The 25,018-nt window shown below is 39.9% G+C and overlaps 1 protein-coding gene across 1 annotated transcript in view; it reads left to right on the forward strand.

Annotated features, from left to right (window-relative positions):
- SINHCAF (SIN3-HDAC complex associated factor) overlaps positions 1–13,584 on the forward strand; it is a 33,422-nt gene extending 19,838 nt beyond the window's left edge. Inside the window, exons 4-6 of the mRNA XM_070756374.1 lie at positions 2,771–2,897; positions 7,999–8,149; positions 9,939–13,584. Coding sequence (XP_070612475.1) covers positions 2,771–2,897; positions 7,999–8,149; positions 9,939–10,101 — 441 coding nt within the window. The 3' untranslated portion in view covers positions 10,102–13,584. The remainder of the gene's footprint in view (positions 1–2,770; positions 2,898–7,998; positions 8,150–9,938) is intronic.
- Positions 13,585–25,018: the final 11,434 nt, after the last annotated feature.

The following is a 25,018-nucleotide window of genomic DNA, read 5'->3' on the forward strand; positions in this document are numbered from 1 at the left end:
AACTTTTAAAGCAATTAAAGAAAATTGAGCTACTTGCCTAATCTGTTACCATACTGAACCTTGTGGGTTCAGTACAAAATCTTAAAATGTTACTGTGCTCCTCAACAAATAACGCTGTCTATCATTTGCCCTTTTTGTGGCTATTCAAATAATGTGACTTAACTGAAAAAGAATCCAAGCACCTATTTGAAAACGTATCCTGCTCGTTAAGCCACTCCCACCCAGTCACATGACCTTTAAGCCATCCCCCCAGCCACATGATTTGCCAGGCCGCTCTTACCCGGTCACATGACCATCAAGCCACACCCACAAAATAAGCCACACCCACAGTGTGGCAGTAAAATTTTTGGCAGCCCATCACTGATCTCAATCCTCTAATGTTTGCGCAGTTACATGAAATCATTAACACATAAATCCAAGGAAAATTACAATTTTAAACAGAAATTTAGTCAGATCATAATCAGTTATTTAATGTGGATGCAGTAGCTCAGTGTTTCTCTTGCTGGCTATGGAATTGGAAGTCCACCCTTTTAAAGTGACCAAGTTGAGAAACACTGCAATAGAAGATGTGTTTCATAAGATAAAATAGACATGTTGTGGAGAATAGCATCTTTATGGTCATATTTTGCAAAAATAAAAGATTTTCAAAAGTTAATAGGCATTTTCCCTCTCTGGAGCAGGATTTCTCAACCTTGATAACATTAAGCTTGCATGGACCCCAGCTCCTAAAAGTCCAATGCTGGCTGAGGAATTCTGTGATTTGATATCCACTCAACTTGAAATTGCCAAGATTGAGAAATATTACTCCAAAGAAGTTTAGCTGAGCTGACAGAAAGTTCTCAGAGTCCTCACCAAACCTTTTTTTAAGTTATGGCAATTGGTTTAAAACATATACTCACGTATACTAGTAAAGTACTTTATCTTTCTGACTGTGGCTTAGTAGAACTATTTTGAATTTTACAATACCTAGTAAGAAATGGCAGGTTTTACATTTTATATAATCTCTTTATAATATATCTAGCCTCCCAGAGGTGCTTGATGTATATATTTAATGTGGCATTTAAACAAATAAGAAGGAAAGTGAGAGAGAGACAGAAAAGCAGAGAGAGAAGGAAAGAAGGAGGCAAAGTGGGAGAGAGAAAAAGAGAGAGAGAGAGAGAGAGGAGGTAGAAACATAGAAGATTGATGGCAGAAAAAGACCTCATGGTCCATCTAGTCTGCCCTTAAACTATTTCTTGTATTTTATCTTAAGATGGGTATATGTTTATCCCAGGCATGTTTAAATTCAGTTACTGTGGATTTACCAACCATGTCTGCTGGACGTTTGTTCCAAGCATCTACTACTCTTTCAGTAAAATAATATTTTCTCACGTTACTTCTAATCTTTCCCCCAACTAACCTCAGATTGTGTCCCCTTGTTCTTGTGTTCACTTTCCTATTAAAAACACTTCTCTCTTGAACCTTATTTAACCCTTTAACATATTTAAATGTTTCGATCATGTCCCCCCTTTCCCTTCTGTCCTCCAGACTATACAGATTGAGTTCATGAAGTCTTTCCTGATACGTTTTATGCTTAAGACTTTCCACCATTTTTGTAGCCCGTCTTTGGACCCGTTCAATTTCATCAATACATTTTTGTAAATGCAGGTGGTCTGTAGCTTTGTATACAATGTTTGTGTGGCAAATAAGCACATGTGCTAAGCATGTGCACAGTGGCTGGGTTCATCCAATACAATTACTGAATTCCATTTTAGCCAAGTGAAGTTTTATTTGAATGGAGCCTGCGTGTCAATAAGATATTTGACAATATTCAAGTTGACAACATTTAAGTTGTGAAATAAATGTATATTGTGACCCTTTTGGGGCAGCTTTTCCTATCCCGGCATTATTCCGACTACATCAGGACTGCAGCATTCAGACTTGCTTAATGATTGTCAAACATAAAGGCTCAAGGCCATACTGTTAAGTTGAAGTTCAGTAGATTTATCTACACACAAGAATCTAAGCAACTAACCTTTATATTAGTGCTAGATAGGGTCAATGGAATTCAAGTTGGGGCATTGGACTTGGACTGCTTGTGGCAATGTAACAATTCTTAAGTTGATGAATGTTTAATTACACACACACACACCTCTTCTCCTACATGATAAGGCAGTGCTGAGAATTTGACGTCAAACAGCCATGGAGAACACAGTGTTAGAAAAAGGCTGATTGGGGGGCACACTGGTGGATCGTTAGTGGAGGAGAAAAATAGGAGGCAATTCAAAGTTGTAATTTACACAGCCTACAACTTTGATCACATTCTCGTGTTGCAGAGGACAGCTTAGTAGACCAGGACCTCCACCAAGGCGCTATATTCGGTGCCCAGTATCCACCGCTCAGGTCAAAAGATGTCTCATGGGAATCGAAACCCAACATCTGTTGGATATATATGTTGGAGAGGGGCGGCATACAAATCCAATAAATAAATAATAAATATATCCACCATAGAGATAGTATCCCTGGAACAGGAAGATCAGGGTTTTTACTCCATTTGTTTCCTGGTTCCCAAAGGTGGGGGTGGGGGGGTCATTTTAGATTTTAAAAAACTCAACCTTTATTTGGCATACAAAAAATTCAAGATGCAGTCTCTGAAATCAATCCTCAATTGCATCAGACCTCCGACAGCCCAGGTTGTTTTTTTTTTAACTTCAGCATCTTTTCCCATTTTTATTTGTGAAGGCCTTTATTATTTCTGATGGCACTAAGATCTCCCGTTGCCTTCCTATAGGTGGTGGACGCAAGGGCTGGACCGAGCCTTAAAACAACGCTGAAGCCAAAGAAGATGAAACCTCTACCTAGTAACAGGACGAAGAGCAATCAAATAAGCAAACTCCAGAAAGAGTTAAAGCGGCACAGTATGTTCTGTTCATATGGATTTTTTTAATCTGATGAGGGCGGTGCGGTGGCTGAGAAGTTAAAACATTGGGCTTTTCGGCCTGAAATCCAGCAGCCGAGGTTTGAGACCCAAGTGCCATGCAAAAGAGTGAGCTCCTGTCACTTGCTTCAACTCCTGAAAACCTAGCAGTTAGAAAGCATGCAGATGCAAGTAGATAAAACAGGTGTTGTGAGTGCTCCTTGTCTACCTGAGGTCATGTCAGAGTCTGAGGAGGATGAGCCAGGCCCCTCTGGATACCCTGGGACGGTGGGGTTGCCAGCTGATGCAGAGAGTAAGGGAGAGAGTTACTTGAGTGAATCCAAGGAACCGCTAGAGGGGATTGATATGAAAGTGGTCCCAGTTGGACAAAGAGGAAGACATTAGAGTGGAAAGTCAGTGGATAGATCCTCGGTATAGGAGATTGGTGAGAAGGTGAGAGGAGTTGCATTGTAAAAGGTATTACAGTGATCCCTCGATTAGCACGGTCTCGATTAGCGCAAAACGCTGCAACGCGGTTTTTCAAAAAATATTAATTAAAAAATAAGTCCGCGCTAGTTCTCTCTCTCTTTCTCTCCCTGTTGCCGGCGTGGTATATGAGAGAGAAAGAGAGAGGCAGAGGTCGGGCGCATTACCGGGAGGTGGAGGCGGCGTGGGGACGCTGGGTGCCGGGGACACCGAGGAGGGGGTGGACGTGGCCTCTCAGCTGCAGAGCCGAACAAGGGCGGAGGCAACGGCGGAGTCCGGCGCTGGGGCCATGCGGGGCCGCTCATCCAGGGGGGCGTGGACTGGCAAGTCGCCCTCCTTTTTCTTTCTTTCTCTCTCTTATACCACACCGGTAACAGGGAGAGAAAGAGAGAGAGCGGAGGGCACCTTGCCGGTCCACGCCCCCCTGGATGAGCGGCTCCGCATGGCCCCAGCGCCGCCCAGGCAAAGGGGAAACCCCAAGATCGCTTGCCGCTTGCCGTATTGCAGCGAAGGAGGCGAAGCAAGGCTCCAAGCTGCAATACGGCAAGCGGCAAGCGATCTTGGGGTTTCCCCTTTGCCTGGGCGGCGGGAAGACCAAGGGAAGGTTCCTTCAGCCGCCCAACACCTGATCCGCTCCGCAGCGCGGCAGCAGCGAGGAGCCGAAGATGGGGTTTCCCCTTTGCCTTTACCCCATCTTCGGCTCTGCGCTGCGGAGCAGATCAGCTGTTGGGCGGCTGAAGGAACCTTCCCTTGGTCTTCCCCGCCGCCCACACGCAAACTCCACCATCTGCGCATGTGCGGCCATGAAAAAAATGGCGCGCATGCGTAGATGGTGGTTTTTACTTCCGCACCACTATAACGCGGAAATCGATTAGCGCGGGAGGTCTTGGAACGTAACCCCCGCGCTAATCGAGAGATCACTGTAGTTTACAGCAGTGGTCCCCAAACTACAGGCCACATGCGGCCCGCTGAGGCCATTTATCCGGCCCACGGGTAAGTGACACAACACAGTGTTCCATCTAATTTTCTATGAATAAAATGTGGTATTTTGTTAGTAACTAATATCATCAAAAAAGTTGCAAAAGTTTTTTTTTCTACTTTTATAATCCAGTTACATTCATTTTCTTTTAATTAAATTCCCTCCTTAATGTTCCTTTAAAAAGTACACCAATTATAATTCTAACTTATTAACCATTATGCCAAAGTGCTTTCTTTATACATTTTTCTATAAGCCAAGAAATCAGATGTTAACAAAAGAAAATTAAAAACAAAACATAAACATATATGAATTTCAGACTTCTTCCCTCCCTCTAAATAGTACATTCCCATTTTGCTTTTTACTTTAAAATAAGGTATGTGCAGTGTGCATAGGGATTTGTTCATAGGGGTTTTTTTTATAGTCCGGCCCTCCAACAGTCTGAGGGACAGTGAACTGGCCCCCTGGGTAAAAAGTTTGGGGACCCCTGGTTTACAGCCTTGGCCTCTTTGGGGTGTGATGTCACTTCCAGGCAATACAAAAGCAAAGGATTTTGAGTAATTGGGTGTGAGGAATCAATGCCGTTCAATGGAAAAGATTGTAGAGAGGGGGTGCGCTTGAAAAAGGCTTCAAAACCATGATTTTTGCCTCAACAAAAGACATTCTCTGCTGAAGGATTTTTGCTCAGGACTTCGGTGAGCTGATTAATATGCTTAAATGATAAATGGGCTTGTTATCTAAGGAATGTCAATTGGCACATTTCCCAGACATTGTTGATGTTTAGCTCCAGAGAGAGAAAAATAACTCCCTCTTTCCTTGCCGTTCAAATCTGCTTTCGCTGTGTGTGCTTTTAGCAATAAGAGTTTGATTTTACAATGAAATAAGGGACTTTTGAGTCGGTGGGTTTGCTCTGAGGGCCGTGCACAGAATAACAGGTACCACTTCGGTGAGAAGCTAACAGTGCTCCATGTTGCTGGTCACATGACAACAGAAATCTCTTTGGAGAGCACTAACTCAATGACTTTGAAATGGAGATAGCACTGCCCCTATAATCGGCAACAACTGGTGGAGTAAATCCACAAGGACTCCTTGTCTTTATCTGAAGTACAGTGATACCTCGTCTTACAAACGCTTGGTCATACAAACTTTTCGAGATACAAACCCGGGGTTTAAGATTTTTTTGCCTCTTCTTACAAACTATTTTCACCTTACAAACCCACCGCCACCATTGGGATGCCCCGCCTCCGGACTTCTGTTGCCAGCGAAGCATCCGTTTTTGTGCTTCTGGGATTCCCCTGAGGCTCCCCACCATGGGAAACCCCACCTCCAGACTTCCGTGTTTTTGTGATGCTGCAGGAGAATCCCAGCAACTCAAAAAAAGGCGCTTCGCTGGCAATGGAAGTCCAGAGATGGTGTTTCCCAGCGAGGGGAGCCTCAGCAAAATCGCAGCATCACAAAAACACGGAAATCCGGAGGTGGGGTTTCGAGGACTTCCGTGTTTTTGCGATGCTGCGATTTCACTGATGCTCCCTTCGCTGGGAAACCCCACCTCCAGACTTCCGTTGCCAGCGAAGCGCTCGTTTTTGCGATTCTGGGATTCCCCTGCAGCATCGCAAAAACACAGAAATCCGGAGGTGGGGTTTCCCATGGAAGGGAGCCTCAAGGGAATCCCAGCAGCGCAAAAACGGGCGCTTCGGCTGGCAAAAGGGGTGAATTTTGGGCTTGCACGCATTAATCGTTTTTCCATTGATTCCTATGGGAAACATTGTTTCGTCTTACAAACTTTTCACCTTAAGAACCTCGTCCCTGAACCAATTAAGTTCGTAAGACAAGGTATCACTGTAACAGTTCAACTGTATTTTCAGTCGGCAAGGAGGACTTTTAGTTTACTGATTCTTGATACTTAATAGTCTCACAGCTTGCCTTTAAAAGTAGGTTCACAGTTGTATAAGGTGATGAATTTTATTTAATTTGTCAGATTATTTTTGTATTTAAGTGAAAGACTGGAGGATATTTCAGTATCAGTCAATTTCTCTGAGGAAACACAATCTGGCTGATTTTATGCCCTGACAAAAGATAATACCTGTTTACTCCAAACCATTATATATAATTTTTGATACAAATCGGAGGCTAACAATAATTATTCACTATGCCATATTTATGCATAAACAAGTCTGATGAGAAAAGGAATAACACAGTATGCTTGAAGTAAGAATTTTGTGTTTACTGTCAACTGTTTTATCTTTCCCAAAATTGTAAAGTTCAGATTTATTAGATTAAGATTGAAGAGAAATCAGGAGGAAAATAGCCTTTGCGGTTGCCATAAGAAATGTGTCAACTCACAGAAAACTTCCTGTACTGTATTTTTTGGAGTACAGTGGTACCTCTACTTAAGAACTTAATCCAGGTTCTTAAGTAGAAAACTTTGTATGTAGAAGCAATTTTTTCCCCATAGGAATCAATGTAAAAGCAAATAATGCATGTAAACCCATTAGGAAAGAAATAAAAGCTCAGAATTTGGGTGGGAGGAGGAGGAGGAAGAAGAAAAGGAGAAGGACAGTTGCTGCTGGAGGAAGAAGGTGAGGTGAAGGGAATCAAAAAAATCCAAACCTTTTAAGGCTTAAAAACGGGGGGTGGGGACTCTGAGGTGGCGAGAAGGAGCACACGCCTCCCATATGCCCGGCTCCCTCCCATATACTGCGCCAGAGAGAGAAATCCAGGGGGAATAGCAGGAAACTGGACGGGCCTTTGTGCTGCTTTCAAATTTCCTGGGAAATTTTTCCTGGCTTGGGTTTGTAAGTAAGTGGAAAATGGTTCTTAAAAAGAGGCAAAAAAATCTTAAACACCTGGTTCTTATCTAGAAAAGTTCTTAAGTAGAGGCATTCTTAGGTAGTGGTACCACTGTATAAGATTCACTCCCCCACCAAAAGAGGATGAAAATTTGGGTGTGTCTTACACACCGAATGTAGCTCACTCACTGAAAATGGGGCGCCCAGAGGCAACAATTGGCCAAGGCATACCTTGTGGCCTAAAACGGCTGATTCAACTGACATTTAGCCTCCTGTGCTGATCAGGCTGTGCTGAAGCTGAAACAGGCTGTTTGCTATTTGCTGCAAGGAGGAAAATTGCTGAGAGGGAGAGGCAGGTTTTTTTCCTCTTGTTTTCCTCCCCCCCAAAAAGTTTTATACATTTTATAGTCTGGAGCGTCTTATACTCTGAAAAAATACAGTATGTTGCATTAAAACTATATGGAGAGAATCTTAATTTTTCTTCATGTTATGTTGCGTTAAAACACTGAGGAATCAAAGTCCATCTCTGATAAACATTTCTGGGTTTAAAAACAGTGTTACATAGAATAAAACGATTTAACAGAAATTTGCATCGGGATCTTCTATGGAAATTATGAAATGTTATCTGACGCAAATTGGACAATCATTTGGTGACTAAAAGAGTTCATTTGCATTTATTAATTTGATTTACGTCATTTTCCTAATCACACATCTGCGTAATTGCATTATTATACGAAAGACATTAAGTGACAAGACGTTGAATTCAGATTTAATAGATACAACAGACACTTCCTCTCCTTGAATGGCCCATTCAATTTATTTTAATGAAATTATTTCCTTTCTTCCTATAGACTCTGATGCTCACAGCACGACCTCAAGTGCCTCTCCAGCCCACTCACCTTGCTATAGCAACCAGTCTGACGATGGTTCAGACACTGAGATGGCGCCGGGTTCAAGCCGTACACCTGTCTTCTCCTTTTTGGATCTTACCTACTGGAAAAGGTGAAAATGCCCCATTTGTGAATTTGTGTACCCTATTATTCCTAGCAGGATCTTGTATTAGAGTGGTACCTCTACCTAAGAACACCTCTACTTACAACATTTTCTAGATAAGAACCGGGTGTTCAAGATTTTTTTTTGCCTCTTCTCAAGAACCCGAGCCTCTGAAACTGTAACCAGAAAAGGTGGGGAGAAGCCTCCGTGGGGCCTCTCTAGGAATCTCCTGGGAGGAAAGAGGGCTGGAAAGGGCAGGGAGAAGCCTCCGTGGGGCCTCTCTAGGCATCTCCTGGGAGGAAACAGTGCCGGAAAAGGTGGGGAGAAGCCTCCGTGGGGCCTCTCTAGGAATCTCCTGGGACGAAAGAGGGCTGGAAAAGGCAGGGAAAAGCCTCCGTGGGGCCTCTCTAGGAATCTTCTGGGAGGAAATAGTGCCGGAAAAGGTGGGGAGAAGTCTCCATGGGGCCTCTCTAGGAATCTCCTGGGAGGAAAGAGGATCTCCACCCTCCCTGTGGTTTCCCCAATCGCATACATTATTTGCTTTTACATTGATTCCTATGGGAAAAATTGCTTCTTCTTACAAACCTTTCTACTTAAGAACCTGATCACGGAAGGAATTAAATTCATAAGTAGAGGTACCACTGTATTTCTCAGACTCAAGCAGTGAAAGTGTGTGTGTGTGTGTATGGACGTACATACAAACATAATTTTTAAAAGGAAGAGCAGTTGATGGCAGCAAGACCGTACCTGAAAGGGTCTTGGAGACTGAATGTTAGAAGAGGGAAACTCAGGAAGAGACAGAAGTTAGAAATGCACATAATTGCATAAAATGTAATCTTAATTACAAGACTCTGCTGCTTCCGTTCCCTCAGCAATTAGGCAGCATTTGCAGACAGCTGATGACTCAAACTGGTGTTTAAACAAGTGGGTAAAAGTAACCGGATATCATGCAGAGCATGAATTGGACCACAAGGCCTGTTGTTGTCTTAAGAGTAAAACTCCAGTCTTCAAATTACTCCCCACCACCACCCTTTTCAATATTAATCCTTTCTTGGACAGGAGTGATAAATGCTGCGACCACAGTCAGCAGGTGTATTGATCTGCAAATCTCCTTCATGCTTTAAGATTAGCTAGAGCTGCACACTCACGTCAACGGAAATGCTTACTTTCCAGTTAGCTCTTATTTTTGGAGAAATATGGTACTAAATGCATCCATCTGGCTTATTTTTTGGTTGGGTCCTATTTTCAGGGGAAAACAGTACATATAAATTATTTTTAAATTATCTTTAAATATGGCCCCTCCTGTGCTATTGTTTAGAACAATCACAAAGATTTGGTCCTGAGGCCAGGGTGTTTATCGTGCTTGCCATTTAAAAAAAAACTTTACATCATCATCATCATTATTATTATTATTATTATTATTATTATTATTATTATTATTATTATATAGAAACATAGAAATCTGACGGCAGAAAAAGACCTCATGGTCCATCTAGTCTGCCCTTATACTATTTTCTGTATTTTATCTTAGGATGGATATATGTTTATCCCAGGCATGTTTAAATTCAGTTACTGTGGATTTATCTACCATTATATTTTTATTTATTTATTTATTAAATTTATATGCCGCTCCTCTCCGAAGACTCAGGTCAGCTTACAACATTTATGCCTTATTTTATTGCGATTTCTTTATTGGATGGCTGTGAGCCATCCAGAGTCGGTGAAAATCTGGCGAGATGAAAGTTGAATAAATTTATACATGTCGTAACCGTTTGCTTTATTTTTTTTTCCCCTGAAGGCAAAAGGTTTGCTGTGGAATAATTTACAAAGGGCGCTTTGGAGAAGTCCTGATAGACACCCATCTCTTCAAGCCCTGCTGTCGTAATAAGCCGCCTGCAGCCGAGAAATCCCCACTGCCGGTTCCTCCATCCTCCACCATCGCCAGTCAAGAAGAGTGGTGACTTCCTTAAAGGAGATGCAGAAGGAGACAGATGAAGCCTCTTCTGCCATTGGTTGAAGTGGCCTTCCTATGCTATGCTGCCAAAAGACTTTTATTATACCCCCCTTTTTTTTTTACTGCATTCTACTAATTCAGAATCCCTTGCTACCTTTTTCAGAAAAAAAGACTAAGGAGTATTGGCCACGTGGTGATACTGTGTGTGTCGTTTTGCTGCTGTGTGTCATTTTGTTCAGCCTTGTTCCCACCCTAATAACTGGAAGGCTGGTGACCCATGTGGAGCTGGGATGATTGCAGGGTATGGTTAAAAAAGGGGAAAAAAAGATGGCGGCCGAAGTAGTGCAATCAAAGTGCTGCCTCTTTTTATGTGTAACATTGATTTTAAAAAAGGAGACGTCTTCAGTTGCATTATCAGGGTTGCCATCTTGACTTTTCTAATCATACTCTTCGGACATCCCTGATGCAGAGTATATATTTTTGTCATAAGCAGTGTTCCTGCTTGGCATAATAAAAAGATTGATAGCCATTTTTTTCTCTCTGGAGAGGAATGATGACTTTAAGGCACTGATTTTCAACCTTTTTTGAGCCGCGGCACATTTTTTACATTTACAAAATCCTGGAGCACACCACCAACCAAAATGACACCCTAAGACACTCTCCTCTCTTTTTCCATCCCTGTCTCCTCCCCACCCTTGTGTGTGTGTGTGTGTGTGTATACACACTCTTGAACCATTTCCAAAAACAGATGAGGGCTGGGGGTTTTTTCTCTTATTCTTTAGGTGCTTTTTATCATATGCTTTAAATCAAGAGTCACTTCTCTCTCTCTTTTATTTCTCTCTCTTTCCTCTCATTCTCTGTCTCAATCATTTTTTCATTTCTCTTTTTTCCTCCCCTTTTTGCTCATTTCTCTCTCTCTGCCTTCCTCTCCTTTTCTCTCTCTTGCTTTCTTTCTCGCGCTTTCTCGCGCTTTCTCTCTTACTCTTGCTTGCTCTCTCTTTCTCTGTTCTTTCTCTTGCTTTCTCTCTCTCACTTTCTTTTTCTCTTTCTCTCTCTCTCTCTTTCTTTCTTTCTCTCTCTCTCTCACTCTCACTCTCTCTCTCAGCAAAAAGTTGCGAGACCGGAACCTGAGCTTCCTTCTTCGTGGCACACCTGACCATGTCTCGCGGCACACTAGTGTGCCACGGCACACTGGTTGAAAAATACTGCTCTAAGGTAATCTCCAGTAGAGTTCCCTGCAACTATTCTGCTCTTCCAGTCCTCAGTATTTGGAACCCTTATATCAGGGGTGAAATCCAGCAGGTTCTGACAGGTTCTGGAAAACCGGGAGCGGAAAGTTTGAGTAGTTTGGAGAACCGGCAAATGCCACATCTGGCTGGGCCCAGAGTTTTGTGGGAATGGAGATTTTGCAAAGTGGGGAAGGAATGGGTGTTTTTGCAGTATCCTTCCCCTGGAGTAGAGTGGGAGTAGAGATTTTGCAGTATCCTTCCCCTGCAACACTAACCAAGCCCACCAAGCCATGCCCACAGAACCAGTATTTTAAAAAATGGATTTCACCTCTGCTTCATGTAGCTGGGAATTCTGCTAGAGTTGAAAGGCTTTTTATTTTCCAAAGGGTGCTGCTTTAGTAAATCAGAGTGTAAACTTGGATATTGAAGCTGGTATAAAACTTCTCTACCATGCATATGCTGTAGGGTTGGCGGAGTTCTTAATTCTTACTACTGATGCTTCAGCAACGATAAAAAGATGTTTCACTTGACCTAGTATTTCTGGATAGGAATACTGTATGTGTGAATAGACAGAGGATGCATTTGACAGGCAAGTGTGAAGGTTCATCAGACCAAGGGGTGTTACCACTATCTTAAATCATAATTTTCCCCACAAACAAGACTGCGGGTAATTGATGCAAGGAAAGAGTTTCTTTGTTGTTGACTTATTTCTTATCCAAGTTAGGAACATTCCATACTAATGTTTCCCACCACTCGCCTTAAACGGGCTGAAGATGCTTTCTATGCCATTTGAAAAAGGAAAAATTAATATTTTGACTTATGTCTTCTGTAAATATGTGTATAGCAACTCATGGCATTCTTATTTCTGCACTGTAGTTGAGCTTGACTGTTGTTTGGAATCAATAATTGAGTAGGCTTGCTAGATAGGACAGGAGCTCAATCACCAGCCTTGGAGAGATGGAATTATGTAATATATTCTCTTAAAAATTTTCCCAGATTCACTGAGTGCTTGCAGAGACCCACATGTACATTTATGCCACCTAGCCATAGTAAATGTTATTCATCCTTCTTGAATCTTTGTCCCAGCTGTTGTAACTCCTCCTTTGCCCAGCCTTTCAATACAGAGCTACTTAGTTAACATCCCTAATGATTACCCCCAATTTGATAATATCTCATGTGTCAAAAAGCTGAAAAACAAATTACCTGGTTTCCCCCCAATATCTCTGTGTGAGTCCCTTTAGTGGCTCTAAGTTCCTACACATCCCATTATTGCTTTCAGGCAATATTACTGTAGTTAATTATTGTATAATTCAGTAAGGCCCTTGTTTTATGTCAAAATTGCTTCAGAAATAGGGTAAACTGAAGCATTATGATTCCTCGTTTTTTTAAAAATTGTTTTATTCATGCTCTGATTACCCAGGAACAGCTTCTGTTAAAACATAGCATTTAGATTTGTATACTGCTTCATAGTGCTTTTATGGCCCTCTCTAAGCGGTTTACAGGATCAGCATTCTGATTAATGAGTGATTGCCTGCTTTTGGGGTTCAAAATAAGGACTTCCCGGCAACAATTCTGCTGGTTTTGACTTTTGTTTTACTTCATTTGAATAGCATGAGAATTTTGACTTGATTCTGCAGTGCACTGTTTTATGAATGTGCCTGGTTTTATTTGGGTTTTTTTTTTTAACCTAACAATTAAATTTTAGTTGTGCTATGTCAGACAAATATGAAAATGAAATAATGTCTTCCTACTTTTATAGGGTACCCTTAATGGCCTTACTTCTACCCCTATCCCCTGTTGTAAATAGGAGATTTATTCTAAAGGGAGGATAAAATTGTTCTTTTCCTCAGATTGACCTAATACCTTGGCAGTTTTGCTGGTTTAGTAAACTCTGAAGGATGCTTGGTTATCTTTTTCCTTTTGGTTTCTTGGTTGATGCTTATTCTAATCAATATTGGTCAACATTTCTGTGCATTTACAATTACAGTATGAATTGTATGTAACTATAATATGGATCATCTCTTCTTCTGTATTTATTTATTTATTACTACTACAGCAAGACCGTTCCTCCCTTTCCCTCTTCCTCAAGTAGTAATGCAAGATGAATTGTATGTAGTCATGCACTTTGTATCAATGTAGTAGAGATCTATGGAATCTGTTTTTATACCTTTTATATTGCTCATACATTTGTAATCTAAAGGGTTTTTAAAAAGAAAACTAGGGTAACAAGCAAATAAATGAATAAATAGATTTATCTAGGAGGGAAAGGTGTATTCTTTCCAGCTGTTTGACTTTGGTGATGTCTTGGGTGTTGGCTATTTTGAAAAATGAGTAGAAGGCCCAAGAGTTATGAAACTTGCTCATTACAGGGAGTTGTTGACTTACAACGGTTCATTTTGTGACTCTTCAAAATTACAACTACATTGAAAAAGGTGATATATGACCATTTTTCACACTTGTTTGCAGCATCCCCAGGATCATGTGATTAAAATTCAGATACTTGGCAACGGACTTGTATTTGTGGTGGTTTTGGTGTCCTGGAGTCATGTGATCACCTTTTGCAAACTTCTGACCAGCAAAGTTAATGGGGAAGCCAGATTCATCTAACCATGTCTCTAATAACTACAATGATTCAATTAACAGTGGCAAAAATTGGTCAAAATTCACTGAACAACTGCCTTGCTTATCAACAGGAACTTTGAGGTCAATCGGCGTCATATATTGAGAACTATCTGTATTCTATATATTGATTCTTAGAGTGGAGGTTTGAATATTTGTGGTATCAAAAAGGGGAAGTTGTGGAGGGTCTCAGAATTTTCCAAGAGATAATCAAGAAATGGCAGGCAATTCAGTAACAATTGTGATGGCTATTTGCAGTATTATATTCAGAATTGTAGGCCCCATTAAAAAGTGTTACGGTAAACTGTAGAAGACAGTTTTTGGATGCATCTGATCCCTGGAACTCCTAATGTTGGAAAGACAGTCATTGGCCAAATAAGAAGCCAGACGATTTTCTACGATCTCATTCATCTTTATTATGTGTTGTGGAGAATCCTGTTCACTGAAGTAGTTGGCAACTACTTTGTGTAATATAAAGAATTGCTATTTAGGAGTACTATCAATCAACTACTCAGAGATCATGTAATCAACATAATTATAATATGCTATTAGATCATCTGTGACGAATCTCAGGAATGGAAGGGACACTTCAACCTTGCTGAGTACAGGAATTGAAATTAAAATATCTTTGATAAGCAGTGTTGTGAGTGAGCCTAGATCAACTTTGATAATGTCGGAGGAGGAGTCAGGCCCGTCTGGGTACACTGGGCCTATGGCCTTGCCAGCCGATGAAGAGGAGATAGACAAGAGTGAAGAGACGGCAGAGGGGTTAAAGCAGATTAATTCCGAGTCGGAAAAGGAAGAAGGGGATATTAGAGACAATGACCCGCTGCTGGATCCTAAATTTAGAAGACTTCAGAGTAGACAGGAGGAATTGTACAGGAAAAGGAAGTAATCTGTACTGTGTAACTCTAGGGTTGCTGATTTGTCACAAGGGGTATAAAAGAGTGGGAGTCTGGGTAAATGTTTGTGGAGTGGCAACTTTTCAATAATGGTGATTGATTTCAGTGTGCTCCGATAAATCTGCTCAGAAGATCCTGGCCTGCTCTAAAAAGGCCCCTCGCCTGAAATGCTGACATGCTCACACGTTTGGTAAGCTGCCAGTGCTAATTTGATGTATTGAGGACTTATCTAAACAAGGGACTGCAATGCGGGGGCTCCCGGAATAATTTTTCAGAGGCTTCCGTTTGGAATGCCATGTTTCAGAGATATAACAAGCTGCTTGGGGAGGAGATGATGTGATTTCTTGGAGGAAAATGCTGTAAATAAAGTTTGTTTAAAGAAGTGGAGAGCATTTCCAGTTTGATTACGCCTGGGACAGAACAAGTAGCTATGCAACTTCTGTATGAATAAATCCAATACAGATGGGGCCACCAGCTTTTGGCATTCAAATTAATATTGGAATGTTTTTTTTAAATCAAAGATGGACATGGGCAGCATTTTTGCTCTGATTCTGAAGCAGTCCATTATCACAGTTCTTGTTAAATGTTCTTAGTCCCTTTTTATTAGTAGAAACAACCCATTTATTAGTACACGTTTTGGCTGACCAAGAATATCTACGGGGTATAAGGATCAAACTTCTGCCTTCCTCATTTGGCAAATTGCCAGTGCTGAATAGTGATTCGGGACAAATTGCTTGCTTCCTTAGATGTTAAAGAAGCAAATGGTAAAGGATGCTGTTTCTGTGGAATGCAATGATTGCAAGCAATCACTGCCAACAATTGTATGTATTTGTGTGATATATGTATCACATGAATTCCTCAATCCTGGAGTCGTTCCCTCAAGAAATACTGAAATTACAAAAAAATAATCATAACCCGTGCCTTGAAAAATGGTTGTAAATTGCAGTGGAAGAACTATCAACACTACAAATACTCTTTGTCTGGAGATATTCATTTTTTTAAAAATGGTATAGTTCTGATCTGGCAGCTAAGCTTTATTGCTTTATTTCACTTTCTATTTATTCCCTTGTTTTTCCCATGAAGATTTTTCATGACAAGAGACAAGAAAATCCAATAAGGATTATCAATTCACATGCTGCATTTCAAAACAGGTGCCATGGTTCTCTAACTACACAATTGTTGCCTGCATAGCTAGCAAGATGTGCCAAATTTAAACAAGCATTGAAAAGTTTAGCCCTGTCATATATAGCTGCTGTTATTTCCTAAAATCACCTACTCACAATTATTTCAATTCAGAGCTCAATCTTTGGTGTCAGTTAATTTATCTGTCAATATTTTTCAGTGTTTCTCAACCTTGGCAATTTTAAGATGGGTGGACTTCAATTCCCCAACTTAACTGGCTTGGGAATTTTGGGAATTGAAGTCCATCCATCTTAAAAGTTGCCAAGATTGAGAAACGCTGCTGTACATCATCAGACATCACTGTCAAGATTGTATGACTTTGCCCTAATTCAGCCCCAATTCATAATTGGATGACAGACAATTTAGGCTAGACTGAGAAGCTAAGCCTCACTGTTTTTAATATGAATTGGAATCAGAAGATTTCCAAGAACCACCAGATGGAGCAGTTTGCATAAGAAATTCCCACTGCCTCCATATTGTTATAACATGAGATGGGAAATAATATTCGATGTACAGTGTTCCCTTGATTTCCGCGGGGGATGCGTTCCGAGACCGCCTGTGAAAGTTGAATTTCCGCGAAGGAGAGATGCAGAAGTAAATACACCATTTTTGGCTATGGACAGTATCACAAGCCCTCCCTTAACACTTGAAACTCCTAAATTACCATTTCCCATTCCCTTAACAACCATTTACTCACCATTATTACTGGTACTCGCCATTGAATAAGACACTTGGTGATCCTGATATTTATAAACATAATTATTTATTAACAATAATATTTTTTTGTTATTTATTTGCAAAAATTATTAGTTTGGCGATGACATATGATGTCATCGAGTGGGAAAAACTGGTATAGGGGAAAAAACCATGAAGTATTTTTTAATTAATATTTTTTGAAAAACCGTGGTACAGGCTATTCACGAAGTTCAAACCCACGAAAATCGAGGGAACAGTACTAGTAAAGGAGTAGCTTAGGGTTGAAATGAGAGGTGCTTAATAGATAACAGATTAACAGAGTTGGAAGGGCCCTTGTAGGTCATCTAATCCAAACCCTGCCCCCCCCCCTGCTCAAGGACAGAAGCACCAGCCTGAAGATGACGAGTGGGACCTCGTCGAAACGTCGCCAGAAATTTCTGAATCCTACACGGGAAGAAACCCGAATATACCAAGACCGTCATATATATATATATACAGTGTTCCCTCGATTTTCGCGGGGGTTACGTTCCAAGACCTCCCGCGAAAGTTGATTTTCTGTGAAGTAGTGGTGCGGAAGTAAAAACACAATTTTTGGCTATGGACAGCCAAAAACTACCCCCACGCACCCTTTTTCAAGGCAGCGCAAGGAACCGGGCTTGAAATTAGGGCAGGGAGTGACGAAAGTGCGGAGGCAGGCAAAGATTGCTTTGAATGTCGGCTGCCCCCGCCCCCCCCAGCGCCTCCAGCCCCCTTGCCGCTACCGCCCGCCCGATCCACCCCTCTCACCGGCTTTCTTGGGACACGGGTCCTGCAGCAGCGCTGGCGGCTACGGCTTCTCATCCTCATTCGGCCGGTAGCCGCTCTGAGCGCTTTGAGAATGCCCGCCCCGCCCCTCACAGTCCCTTAGCTGAGAGCGCTTTCGTCCCAGCTATCAGCGCGGGGGCTGCAGGAGAGGTGGGGGCAGGCGTTCTTACAGAGAGGGAGAAAGAGAGAGAGAACAAGAGGGGGGAGAGTGGAAGGTAGAGAGAGAGAGAAAAAAAATATAGAAAAAGGGAGAAAAAAAGAAATGAGAAAATGATTGAAGCAGAGAATGACAGGAAAGAAAGAGAGAGAGAAGTGACTCTTGGTGATGACATATGACGTCATCAGGTGGGAAAAACCGTAATATAGAAAAAAAACCGCGGAGTATTTTTTAATTAATATTTTTTGAAAAACCGTGGTATAGCCATTTCGCGAAGTTTGAACCCGTGAAAATCGAGGGATCACTGTATACACATACATACATACATACAAACATGTATATATATATATTGGATTTATAACTATAAAATAATGAAACAGCACAGAATAATGAAGAGGAATTTCTGATTTGAAGCAGGAACGCCATTTTGGAAATTCTTGGAACTTTTCTTTTTGTTGGACAAATAACGTGGATTAAACTTTGTTGCAAAAATGATACCAAATGGAAATAAAGATATAAAAAGCATACACCAGGTTATTGAAACTATTGAAAACAAGCAGTGTGTGGGAACAAAAGAAACACTTCAAGTTATGGACCGTATAGAAGTAAAACTGGAAAATATAATGCAAAAAAGTAAGAAATGCAGCCCAGACAAATGAAAATATGGAGAATTTTGGAAAAATGAAAGAAGCACAAGAATCAAAGAAAATATAACAAAGTGATGATTGAAATACAGAGGGTGAAAAGGGAGCAAAGCAGAAAGGGAAGATCTCTGGTATGGAAAGACAAGGAGTAAAATCCTAGAAGGGGAAAGAATGAAAAAACTAAAAAAAAATGAAAGTATAATTAGAAAACAAAGGAAAAAAGAGAGGAGAGAAAGATAGAGATTATAGTAAAAGAAGGGAGTTAAGATAGAAATGAAAGAGTTAAAAGAAATACAGGGGAGGGAACTGAAAAAGAAAAGAGAATTAAAACTTTGGAGGGAAAAAGAGAAGGGATATAAAAATAAAAACGTGTATGTTTACTAGTAATGTTTTAGAATACTGTATAAGTCAGATAATAGAAAATATGGAGATTGAAAATATGTAACTTTTCTGCACTGCACACCAGAACAATTAAGCACAAGAACATTTTTCCCCAAGCGCCATCATTCTGCTAACAATTCTTTCTACATTCAAACTATTTACTAAGTCTGCACTACTATTAATCTTCTCATCGTTCCCATCACTCATCTCCTCCCACAAAAGACTGTATGACAGTAACTTTGTTGCTTGTATCTGTACAATTTATATTGACTAGTTCCTAATATGACTGGATTGCTTATTTGGATCTGGACTATCACTGAGTGTTGTACCTCATGATTCTTGATTAACATATCTTTTCTTTTATGTACACTGAGAGCATCTGCACCAAAGACAAATTCCTTGGGTGTCCAATCACACTTGGCCAATAAAATTCTATTCTATTCTATTTAAATATATTAAAGTTATATTAATATAAGCTTGATGATGGAAGAAATATGTACAAATAGAGTTATAAATAGAAATGTATGTTTAAGTAGTAATATTTTTGAATATGTCTGATAATAGAAAATATGAAAATTGAAAATATGTCACTTTTAAATTTACTTTGTATAGAAATGAAGCTATAAAATAATATAAGAAAATATGAAGATTGAAAATATGTCACTTTGAAATATATGTAGGGGATATAAGAGATAATAATTGTCGATGTATATATTTAATTTGTTTACTAGTATTATAAAAGTATGAATAAATTGTTCATTGTAATAAGGATAAAATAGATGTATGAATAATATATAGAAATGAAGTTATAAAATAACATAAGAAAATATGAAGATTGAAAATATCTAATTTTGAAATATGTTTTTATGGGATATATTGGCATTTTTGGCTGCCGATGCACACTGTTGGCTCATGTTTATCTGGTTGACCACTAGGACTCCCAAGATCCCTCTCACAGTCACTGCTATTAAGTCTGGTTTCACCCAATTTATATGTATATTTTTGGTTTTTCTTACCTATCTGTAGGACTTTTCTCTGTATTAAATTTCATTTTGTTAGATAGGGCCCAGTGTTCAAGTCTGTCAAGATCCATCTGGATCCTAAGCCTGTCCTCTAGGTGTTAACTGTTCCTGCCAACTTATTATCATCTGCAAATTTGGTTAGTTTCCCTTCTATTCCTTTATCTAGATTCTAGGTCGTTTAAGAAGATATTAAAGAGTACTGAGCCTAAAACAGAACCTTGTGATACCCCACTGCTTACTTCTAGGTGTTGGCAGATCTGTTTTGAAATTATCTTTTCCAGTATTTTCCAGGTACTGTATTGATGTTAGGCTGATCAGTCTGATTGGTTTCCCGAGTCTGGTTTTCCCCCCCTTTTTTGAAGATGGGAACCACATCAGCCCTTTTCCAGTCCTCAGAGTCCCCTGTGTTGCAGGGTTTTTGAAAGTTGTGGTGTAATGGTTCTGAGATGACATCTGCCAGCTCCATTAGGACTATGGGATATATAATCTGTCTGGTCCTGGTGATTTGTATTTGTCAAATTCAGACAGATTATCTCGTACTTTTTTTTTTTTGCTTATGTTAACTTTTGTTTCCAGTCTGTTTTTTGCAGTTGTATTGCTGATAGGTTGGACTGAAGATTCTCTTTGCGTGAAGACCGATGCAAAGAATGAGTAAAACAGCTCTGCTTTCTCTGTGTTGCCTGTTACGTCTTTGCCATCTTCTCTCTTTAGTGGACCAACTATTTCCTTGATTTTTTTTTTCTTGTTATTTATGAGCTGGAAGAAACTTTTTTTATTATCTTTGACTTTTGTTGCAAGTCTTTGTTCGTTCTGGGCCTTTGCTTTCCTCACTTTTTCTTTAAAGATTCTGGCTATCTGCTGATATTCGGTCTTGGTTATGTGTCTTTCTTTTCATTTTTTGTACTTTTCCTTTTTTTTCATTCAATTTGTCGGTGAGGTCTTTAGGCAGCCATGCTGGTTTCTTCTTGGATTTGTTGTTTTTCTTTCTTGTTGGTATTGTGCTGGTGTGGGCTTTTATAATTATGTTTTTCAGAGTTTCCCAAGCTCCTTGAGTTGTTTTTCCCTTTAGGATGTTCATCCAAGGAATCTTTCTCAAGTTTTCTCTGAATTTATTAAAATCTGCTCTTTCAAAATCTGGGACTTTTGTATCATGTCCAATTGTTTGTGTTTGTGTTATGTTGAATTGTAGTATGACGTGGTCACACTCACCCAAGGTTCCTGTAGTTTCAACTCCCTCTATAATTTTTTCTCTGTTTCTAAGTCCAGTATGGCTGTCCTTGGTGCTCTCTCAGCTCAGTTGTTTTCTTGCAGGCATTTTACTACTCAAACTGGGTAATATTACCTTAATATTTTAATTATATAATGGGGGTATGATATCTCAGTATTTATGACCTTTCTTCACACATTTGTTAAGTAAATCACTGCAGTTACTAAGTGTTCTGTCAGGCTCTCTGGTAGAATCCTCCCAAAAATTCACAGATACAAATTTCAGACACACACACGTTTGAAAATTCAAAACAATGTTGTTTATAATGAAAATTCACTTAAACCAAGCCCTCTTTTGGTATAGCAAAGAGCACTCCTCTCCAAACAAACTGGTAATTTGTACAAGTCCCTTATCAGTTCTGTGATACTTAGCTTGCAGCTGTGAGGCAATTCACAGTCCTTCTTTCACAAAGTGAAACACACTTTGCTCTGGTTTAGTTTCAAAGCCGGGAAAAATCAGCACACAAAAGCTCAAAGTCAGTAAAACAGTCACGAAACACAATGATCAGATAATCCTACACAATAGCCAAACCCACAGGCTGCTATTTATAGCAGCCTCACTAATTACCACAGCCCCACCCAACCACAGGTGGCCTCATTTTCTCTGATAATAATATCTCAGTTGTTGTTGCCTATGCATCGCTCTCCACATGTGTGGCTGTATCATTAACTCTTGTTCTGAATCCAAGGAGGAGCTAGATAATTGATCTCCTTCTGAGCTGTCTGCCACACTCTCCTCCTCCCTGTCACTCATGTCTTCTTGGTCAGAGGAGCCTTCATCAGCAGATTCCACTGGAGGCAAAACAGGCCTGCAGCATGTGGATGTCTCCCCCACATCCACAGTCCTTGGGGCAGGAGCTGGGCCAGAGCTAACCACAACACAAAGTTAATAATATGGTTATAAAGTGAATCTGGCTTTCTCCTTTGACTTTGCTTCTCAGAAAGTTGCATAAGATGAGTCCATGACACCAGGGCACTGCAACCGTCATAAATACAAACCAGTTACCAAGCTTTGGAACTTTGATCACATGACCACTGGGAGGCTGCAACAGTCGTGTGAAAAATGGTCATAAGTCACTTTTTTCAGTGCTGTTGTAACTTCAAAGGGTCACTAAAGAAACTGTTGTAAGTCGAGGACTACCTGTAGTTCCATTGTACCATGGTCAATGCTATCAAAAGATGCCAAAAGATTTTTAAAAATCTAACATGGAGCTCCTTCCCCCAAAATAACGAGCAATTCTTTTTTGCCTGACAAATAACTGATTTTGCTGCAAAAACTGGTCCCTTAATTTAGTGGAGATTAGGTAGGACCAAAGGCAACCTTCAAATGATCCTGCCCCCTGGAGAAGATCATGGCCCCTGGAAAAGAGGGGTCCTGATAGCTGCAGACCTCAGTAAGTAAGGAGCTCAGATCAGAAGTTCTGGTCTTTTGCTACCTTTTCCCTTCAGCTGTTCAGGGTTTTTCTTAAGTACAGTAGGCCTGGATTTTAATTACATCTTTTGAAGCTTTACTATCTCTTGAGTTATGGATAATTGACTTCCGACCTATTTTATAACTCCTTGCTGGACTTTTACAACTTTTTTCCCCTGTTCTTTTACTTTTGACTATTACATTCCAAACGATTTTCACTTTAGCCGTAAGGTTATTTGTAGTCAAAATATATTTCCTTTGGTAGTAAAAATCATCCACTTACATTTACACAATTTTAATATTTCAGGGTTTTAAAATTTTTGATGGGAAAACTTCCCATTCTTTAACCTCAGTTGTGGAGGGGGCGTATTTTTCCCTGGCTCCAACTTATCTGCTTCTCTTGTCCTTGAAGAAAGAAATGTGATTCTCAAATGTCTCTAAAAGGAGATAAAATTTTATGGAAAGCATTTGAAAAATAGAATGCTCTCTAACTTAAAAATTTTATTTGAAAGTGTAAACAAAAAAATTGAGGCAGTCCCAGGGCTGGGTTCTAATTTACCTGCCACTGATTCGGTTCCTCCCACGCTGTGTGACTGCACCGCATAAATGCATTACATGACTGCGGTATGACCGCGCTGCGTGAATGCACTATGTGACCATATCACGTGACTGTGATGTGACCCTGCCACATGATGTGATGTGACCGACCCACATGAATGTGCCACGTAGATGTACACGCGCATATGCGAAGGGCCAAAAAATCCTCTCCCCCCCCCAAAAAAGCTGAAAACAAGATGGCAACGCATGCACAGTGCTGAAAACTCGGCTTCTGCAAATATGCAGAAGAAAAAAAGGCAGAGAAATAGTTAGACTTGGTTTGCAGCTTGATGAATTGGAACCTGATCTTTGCTGGCAGATGTGAAGAAGAAACTACTTGGTTTGAAAAATACAGTTTGACCAAAAAAGGTTGGAAGGAATATGAATAAAAGAATTTCTGAGATTAGGGAATTGTTGAAGGATGGACTGGATTTTCTTGGTAAGAGGAATATTGTGTTATTAAGGAGAATTTTTGAACAAGGGATGTTGTAGAGATATTTACAAGAAGAGATTTGCCAATTTTGGAAATGAGATGCAATTGTTGGGAATGTTCTCAGTATTTCATCCTGGACAGATGATAGATGATTGGGGTGATTTGTGGCAAATAAGAAACCATGCAGGCTTTTTATGACTAAACCACAATAATAGATTCTTAACGGAATGCCTTGAACTTTATCTGCACTGTTGTTTAACCTTATTAACTATTTGTTCTTTCATAGATGTAATGTATGACAGGTCAATTGGGTTGCAAATAGATGTAGCAGCCTATAAATTTTGGATCTATTTTGCAAAGGGATGGAGAGAAAGCTATTGTTGTTGCAATAGATTTGTCAGTGTTCAACTAGGGGGATAATATGTGTTTTTGTCATTTGTTCTTTTTAATACATATTTTTTAAATGTTCTTATCTACTTTTGTCTTTTGTTCTTAAAAGAATTACGGTATTTTGTATTTGAATCTTCTGAATAAAATAAAATTAAGGAAAAAGGAAGACCCCTGTGGAATTTGGCACATTTTATAAAAAGATTTATGACATAAAATTATAAAACAGTTGATGACAAAATATAAAATGTCATAAAACATTTCCTATGCTGATATTTTAGTGTACTATACAATTCAACACAGGCTATTTTCAAGGCAGAAAATTTCAGATCCCAAATCTTCCAATGGAGACAATACATTACAAACTCTTTCATTATGAAGGGTTAACTGGCTGGAGAAGTCTGGGAGTTAAAGTCCACATGTTTTAAAGTTGCCAAATTTGAGGACCCCTACATTAAGGAATCTGATAAGGAAATCTTTAAATCGATGACCCAATGGGTGTCTAGTGACATTTTAAAAGACATTCAGAAAAAGCAGAAGAGATTATCTGTCATTAAACAATCCCAAGAAACCATTTCAAGGAGAAATATTTTATTTGCAGAACATTCTTAGTATTTTCACTAAGTTATCATTTCTAGGTAATGCTCCAATTAATGTGAAGGTTGCAGCAAAAGCCATCTTCTGCTGATAATGAACAGCCAGTGCTGTATACTGATACATTCTTCTTTCAAAAGATCCTTCTATGTTAAGGTGACAGGGAATGAAATATATATTTCCCTTTTTCTCTGTCTTGGCTTCTTCACACAAGCGGGACAAACTGGCCATTGTATTCACAAGCAAAGATTAAAAAGAAGAGTCATATATTGAAACGAAAGCTTTCTTCTCTGGGGGAGGGCCATTCAAACATAGATACGGGATCAATTAAGCGTCTGCTACCATGTTAGAACCTGTTTTACATTTTTTGAATGGTGAAATAAGTGCTTGGCCTTAAAAAGCCCAATTTGGCTTTTGATGCACTCAATGCATCAGTGCATTGAGTGCACCCAATGCATTCAAAAGCCCAATTTGGCTTATTATCAGGGAATGGCTTATTTGGGGGAAAAACAGGGTAGTTATTTACTGAAAATTACTAGGATTTAAATAAAACTAATCACATAGAGATTATATGATTACAAAAATGTCATCACCAATTCC

The sequence above is a fragment of the Erythrolamprus reginae genome, chromosome 6 (assembly GCF_031021105.1).
Source record: "Erythrolamprus reginae isolate rEryReg1 chromosome 6, rEryReg1.hap1, whole genome shotgun sequence".
NCBI lineage: Eukaryota > Metazoa > Chordata > Lepidosauria > Squamata > Dipsadidae > Erythrolamprus > Erythrolamprus reginae.